This window comes from Gossypium hirsutum, chromosome A12 (assembly GCF_007990345.1).
Source record: "Gossypium hirsutum isolate 1008001.06 chromosome A12, Gossypium_hirsutum_v2.1, whole genome shotgun sequence".
Lineage (NCBI taxonomy): Eukaryota > Viridiplantae > Streptophyta > Magnoliopsida > Malvales > Malvaceae > Gossypium > Gossypium hirsutum.
The window spans coordinates 77,486,901-77,493,798 of record NC_053435.1 but is presented as its reverse complement, the minus strand read 5'-3'; the positions used below and the strand labels follow the sequence as shown (position 1 = coordinate 77,493,798).

General features: G+C 31.8%; 1 protein-coding gene across 1 annotated transcript; it reads left to right on the top strand.

The window, feature by feature from the left end:
- Positions 1-330: 330 nt before the first annotated feature.
- LOC107938638 (ethylene-responsive transcription factor 13) lies at positions 331-1,236 on the top strand. Its single transcript, XM_016871865.2, has one exon. The coding sequence runs from the start codon at positions 520-522 to the stop codon at positions 1,087-1,089; it is 570 nt and encodes a 189-aa protein (XP_016727354.2). The 5' UTR covers positions 331-519; the 3' UTR covers positions 1,090-1,236.
- Positions 1,237-6,898: the final 5,662 nt, after the last annotated feature.

Sequence of the window (6,898 nt, the reverse complement as noted above, 5' to 3'; positions counted from 1 at the left end):
TAAATTTAAAATCTATATCCATCAAACAATCTAATTATATATTCCGTAATTAATTTTAAGTAATATGTAAAAAAGATTTTATAACTTAAATTTTAAATACTTAATTTTCAGACATTTATTTTTTCAATTAGATAAAAAAATTTAAGAACTAAATCAAAAAAAATTTACCAAATTCAAACACTAAAACAATAAAGAAGTAGGTTACTAGGTAGCTCACATTTTTTTTTTGTTAAATAACTAAGTTTCATAATTTATTTATTTATTTTAAAAAAAAGCACGTTTGGATTCATTCAAAATTAAAATATGAAATTTCGTAGAAATAGGGAATATTTCAAATAAAATAAGTAAAAGAGACCCATCACTTTCAACTTTCAAATATGAAATGGCTGTAGATTCTTCCATGGTTGGACTTTAGGGTTTATATATTTTCCAGCTCTTCATCAGTTTCTTCCAAGGAAAAAAAAAAGAAGACTAGCTTTGTTCCATTATTTTCTTAGAATCCAAGCAACAAAAAAGAAAATGTGGGTTAATGAGACTAAGTCAGAATCTGACCTTGCTTCCTTGGACATCATTAGCCGGAATCTTCTAGCTGATGATTTTGAAGCTTCTTTAACTTCTTCAGCCATGGTGTCCAGCTTCAATGAACCCTTTTTCGGCAGCTTTACAAGTCTCCTTAGCTCAACAAAGCCTGACGAAGCGGAGGAGGAGCCGCCGCGGGAAGCGAGTCAAGCGGAGGCTGCTGCAGCGGTGGCGGCGCGTGTAAAACCGGTGCATTACAGAGGAGTGAGGAGGAGGCCGTGGGGGAAGTACGCGGCGGAGATAAGGGATCCCGACAGGAACGGTTTAAGGGTTTGGTTAGGGACTTACGAAACGCCGGAGGACGCTGCGTTGGCTTACGATAAAGCCGCTTTCAAGATTCGTGGTGCCAAAGCTAAGCTCAATTTCCCTCACTTAATCGGCTCGAGTAAAGTCGAGCCAATTAGAGTCGGACCACGGCGCCGGTCACTTGAGCCGTCGTCTTCTTCGTCGTTGTCCACGGTGAATACTACCGTCTCGTCTATGTCAAAGCGGAAAAAGAGGGACAATTAACGGCCTCGAATCAATATATAGATGACAGTCTTTGTGTGTGTGTGTTTTTTAAGATTATTTTCTCTAAAATTTGAAAAATGAATTTTGTAATATATTTTATCATTCTACCTATTATTGTAATTTTAATTCTATATAAAATATTATTTTCATTATTCCACTACAAATATTAATAAAGAGAAAGAATTATGTGAAACTGTAATTTCACTTTCAATAAAAAATAATAAATTAAATTTTTTTCTCTTGATTTTTAGCATTTTTAGTTGGATTTAGATTTTTTTCAGGAGGAAGAGGTTAAAAATCAGAAGTTGAAAAGTAGAAGGAAAAATCTAATTTTTCATTCTCATATTGGAAAGGGATAGGGATCACAGTTTTATGCAATCTTTTCTATAGTAAAAGAAAAAAATAAATGTTTGTTAGATGTTAAATACCAATTTTATTTTTCCTCTTTTAAAAGAAACAAAATTAAATAAAACTAAGAAAAATTATACTCTAGTTCACTTTAAAATAATGTCGTTTCTATTTTAGTTACTTTAAAATTTTTTGTCAATTTAGTTACTCTAATTAATATAATTGCTCGAATTGTCACTGCTGTTAAAGATTCTTTTAATCTACTAACAGATAGCCGGCCTTTTTTTTTACTTTTAATTAAAGATATAGATATCTCTATAATTAGTCCAAAATACTTTTTATTTATTTATTTGTGTTGAGGTTTCGTTTTACTTCCCCTAGGAGAAATCCTTCCTTATTTATAAGATATGGTTCTCTTGATGTAACATATTAAAGAGGTAGCATAATTTAGAACGACACGTTCCTCTTTTAGGTTCGACGCGTATTCTATGTGTCTTTCTGACAGGGTTCACACGTATCCCACCTTGAAAGGCCACGAAGTGTTGATATTCCATCTCGCACAAGTTGTGAGTCATCCCCTATAACAGATAAGTGATTGTGTATCCCACCTCGCAAGGCCATGAGGCATGCTTTCAAGAGCACCTCGCATAGGTTATGAGGAATCCCTTGTCGATAACGCCTCGCAAGATTGTGGAGCATTCCATATTGGCCCCATGAGATAGTAAATGTGTCAATTACAGGTAGAATTTCGAGTCACAAGGCCGGCTTGCAATTGAGTTATAAGGAGTTCTATAACAATTTGCAACATATGAAACAACAATATTTATTATCACTTAACACCAACCATAAAAACCACCAATCTTTACCATCGCCCATTCCCTGCTTTCCATCTCTATTGTTCCTCGCTCCGTCCCCTACCCCCATAACAACATCATTTGTACCCATTAATGGATACAAAATAATTGTACCAAAAAATCAGCTCTTTTTCAAAAGGAAAAAATTGGTGGTTTATTGAACGAGGTTTGGGTACTTTCTCATTCTTGAATATTTGGGGTGATTGGTGAAGAAATTTGGAATTAGAGATGGTTTGCATTTTATCTAGAAATTAAATCAAGTAAAAACTAAACAAATATGGAATGCAGAGTCCATGCTTGCTTAGGCTTTTTTTGTTCTACTTCTCTGAACATAATATTAATTCCATAAGTTCATTTTTGGGTAAAATTGACGTTTCATCACGTTGTTTTTATTGTGTGGGGGCGACGGTGTAACAGCCCGATTTTCAATGGTGTCGGAAACAATGGTTAGAGACCACCAAATCCAACGAGGAAGCTCATAAATTTTAATATTTAGTATTTACCAGTCAAATGTGGTTTTAGAAAGATTTTTGAATTAGTAATTTGTGTTTTATAAAGATTTATTAGGTCAAGTGGTTTAGAAAATAAGGTATCGAGACCTCGATTCTATAAACCGAGCCATAAATATTTTTATAAATATTTATGGAGTGTTATTAAGGTAGTATTAAAGTTTTGTTAGAAAATTTTAACGTTTTGATAGTTAATTAATTAAAAAAGACTACATTAAAAAATGTGCTAAACTTGCTAATTAGAAGAAATAGTGATTAAACGGCTTAAATGGTAAATAAGGAGGACTTAAAGAGTAAATAAGCCAAAATGAAATGGCTGAGGCGGCATAAGTAGTGACAATAAAAAAATAGCCATTAAATGGAAAAATAGTAAATAAAGCAAAATTAAAACTACAAATTGAAATTTTAAAGGTTTCTAGACAAATTCTTCTTCGATTCTCAGCAAAAAACAGCCATAGGAGAGATCCTTAAGCTGGTTTTTATATTTTTACTTCAGGTGAGTTTAATTCTTGCCCTTTTCTTGTAATTTTTATGTTTTTGAGACTTTTACAATTAGGTCCAACTAGTTATTACCTTAGTTTTTGATTTTATTGAGAATTTTGAAAATTACCATTAATGAAATTTGATGTTTTTTTTATAAAATAACATGGATTTAGAGCTTTGATTTTGTTGTATGATGATTTTATAAAGTAATTTTTGTTAGATATTAATTTTAGGACCAAATTGTGAAAACGTTAAATATTAGGGTTTGGTATTAAATTTATATTTATCAAGGGCTGTATAATAGCCTAGAATATTTAGATAAATTATCAATTGAGAAAAATTAGTTCATTCAATTGACTAAGTAGTTAAGGGATTAAATTGTAAAAGTTGTAAAAAGTTGGGGTAATTGTGTAATTTCAAAAAATTGAGGGGTATTAATTGTAAATTTAATGAGAACTGAAATATATGCTAATGAATGATTAATTTTATATTTTAGATCAAGAGCCTGTAGATACACGTGAAAAAAGAAAATTAGTATATAGTCCCTCAACTTCTGCAAATCTTACAATTTAACCCAGGTAAGTTCGTACAGTTAAGCTTTAATATTTACATTGATTTGGTGAATGGCATTTTGTATTTATTCTACTGTTATAAATGAATTATTGTTGGAGTTATGCTTTTGAATTGAATATCCGGATTAAATGGAACGTAGGATTTGAGTACAGTCGTTGTGTGGCACAAGACGACATTGGAGGAATTGACGGAAAATTACCCAAGTAAATCGAGGTTTAGCATTTGTTGCGAACTTTCGTCTTTACTTTCCGTTTAGCTTTCATGAGCTTCTGTTTAACTTATATGAGTTTCTGTTTAGCTATTTTAAGCTTCAATTTAACCCTTATGGGTTTCTGTTCAGCTTTTACGAGCTTCCGTTCAACCCTTATGGGTTTTTGTTTAGCTCTCAAGAGCTTCTGTTCAGCCTTCGGGCTTCTAAAAACGATGTACTCCTATCCGTAAGTTGTTCTTTAATTTGGGAAGATTTGGTAAGTGATTATGTAATTGAAATTGAAAAACATATTGTTTGTTATTGGTATTGATGTTAAATAAGTATATTCATCATTTGAAGTTGTGATTGGCAGGGGGTTTACATTAAATGAATTTATCTAATTGAGTTATTATAGTAGGTTCTGTAATATTTATGTTTAACCCATCGAACTTACTAAGCATCATTAAGCTTACTCATGTTATTTAATGTCTTTGTAGATTTTTAAGAGGTGAGAAGATTGGATCACACATCAAGTCACACTATCCAGCTTATTCCGTAGCTTTTGAAACGCACACTATGGTTTATATGGCATGTATAGGGTTGGAATGGTTTTAAGTAAAGTTGGTTCGTGTAAATATAATGAATTATATTTTGTTTGTATTTCCAATCAACTTATATATGTGTTAGTAGTCTTATCATGCTTGATACATGTTTGGTTGTGGTTAATTGATGGATAGTTTATAGGCATGTTAGTGAATGAGATAGTATAGTATAAATATACAAATATGTGTTTTGATCAATATGGTAAATTTGATATGCTATGATATATGAGATAATATGACATTCTTAGAGCTTGAGTTGAGGGTATTGAAGGTCTTGTTATGGCCTATGAGTATGAAATTTGAAGTGTTTAGATTGAAATCAAATATGGGTGAGAAATGTAGCCTTAAAATGACCTATTTTCGTCCACACGAGTAGAGACACGAGCATGTGTCTTAGCCGTGTGTGTCACACGGCCTAGCACAGGGGCATGTGGTTTGGTCGTGTGTCCCCAGCATCTTTAAAATTTCAAAACAGAATGCTCAACTTGTAACAGTCCGGTTTACACTCTAGTCAAAATAGTGGTTTCGGGACCACAAATCCGAGTCAGAAAAATATTTTAATATTATTTTTTGTACTTATTATATGTGAATTGATATGTGTGGAAGTCTCGTATGAAAATTTGAATATTTGTGTGCTTAATTTTGAAAAAGGACCTAATCGCTAAAATGTAAAAGTTGCTTGTTATATGTTAGAAGTGCCTATTTGATTTGGCTTATTATTTGAGAGGTCCTTATGTGGTTAATATTCCATTTATATGGTTAATGGAAATTTATGACCTTGATATTCATGTTTTAATAGTTTTATACCAAAGGGTAAAATGGGAATTTAGTTAATATGATAATTATAATAAAGCATAAGCTTAAAATTTGGTTCATTTTCACTCATCCTTGACCGAAAATACAAGAAAAAGGAAAATAAAAAGAACATTAGGGTTTTGGCACTTTGAGGTTGAAATTAAGGTATATGTTTTTATCGGTTTTTGATAATTTCTTCGTTTTAGTAATCGTTGCTTCGAATACTATCAAGCCCATGTCTCAATTTCTGATTTTTTTGATGATTTTGAAATGTACCATTGATGAAATTATGAGATTTGTGATGTTAGTTTTTGGAAAATAAAAGATATATGTTAGGTTGATATATTTTGTCTTTGAATTTTTGGTGATTTTGAGTAAAATGGACTAAATTGTGAAATTTGTAAATTGAAGGAATAAAATGTGAAATAAATGAAATGTGTGGACTAGTATGAGTACTAGGAGAATTCGGCCAAGCATGAGTATATGCAAATTATGTGTATTGTGTGATTTTGTGAATTAGGGACTAAAGTGTCAAAATGTGAAAATATGAGAGCTAAAATGTAAAATGCTCTAAATGAATGTTTATGGATTGATTTGAATTATTTGGTGAATTAAATGGTAAATTTTGAATACATATAGATCAAGAAAAGAAAAATTCGGATTTAGACCGAGTGAAAGTCGAAGGTTATAGAGTAGACAATCCGAGTCGGCAATTCCGAATACGAGGTAAGTTCGTACGTGATACATGATGTTACAAGTATATTTTTGATGCTTTGATTATACATAAATTGTGTATATATTTGATTATGGTTGAATACGATGATAAATCAATTGCATTTGGCACTAAGTGTGCGATTCAAAATAGCTTCGGCTATAAATAGCACTAAGTGTGCGATTCAAAATAGCTTCAGCTATAAATAGCACTAAGTGTGTGAAATGGTATAGCTTCGGCTATATGAGGCACTAAGTGTGCGATACCGAGATAGCTTCAGTTAATTGAGATGGCACTGAGTGTGCGGAATCGTTCTAGCTTCAACTAAACCTTAAAGCACTAAGTGTGCAGATGCTTAAAGCATGAATAATCTTTAGAAAGTTTTAAAATATCTGAATGAGAGATGAGAGTGAAAATGAATAAATACGGAAAGGTTCAGGTATGTATGATAGCTATGTGGTAGATGATATTATGTATATGAAGTTCGTAGATTGGTATAAACATATGAATTGTGTTGGCATAAAATTGAAAAATGTATTGAGAACTAATAAGTGTTTATGTGTTAATGTTTTATATTTTATAAGCTATTGATGATATTTAGTATGAGCTTACTAAGCTTTTGAAAGCTTACTTTGTGTGTGTTTACATTGTTTTATATATATCGAAGCTGCTGTGAGCTCGGGGATCATCGAGGACCGTCACCACACTATCGAATCTCATTTTGGTACCTTTTAAAATTGTAT

Excerpts from the sequence above, each read along its gene's own strand:
- LOC107938638 (XM_016871865.2), top strand. The coding sequence starts at position 520 with ATGTGGGTTAATGAGACTAAGTCAGAATCTGACCTTGCTTCCTTGGAC.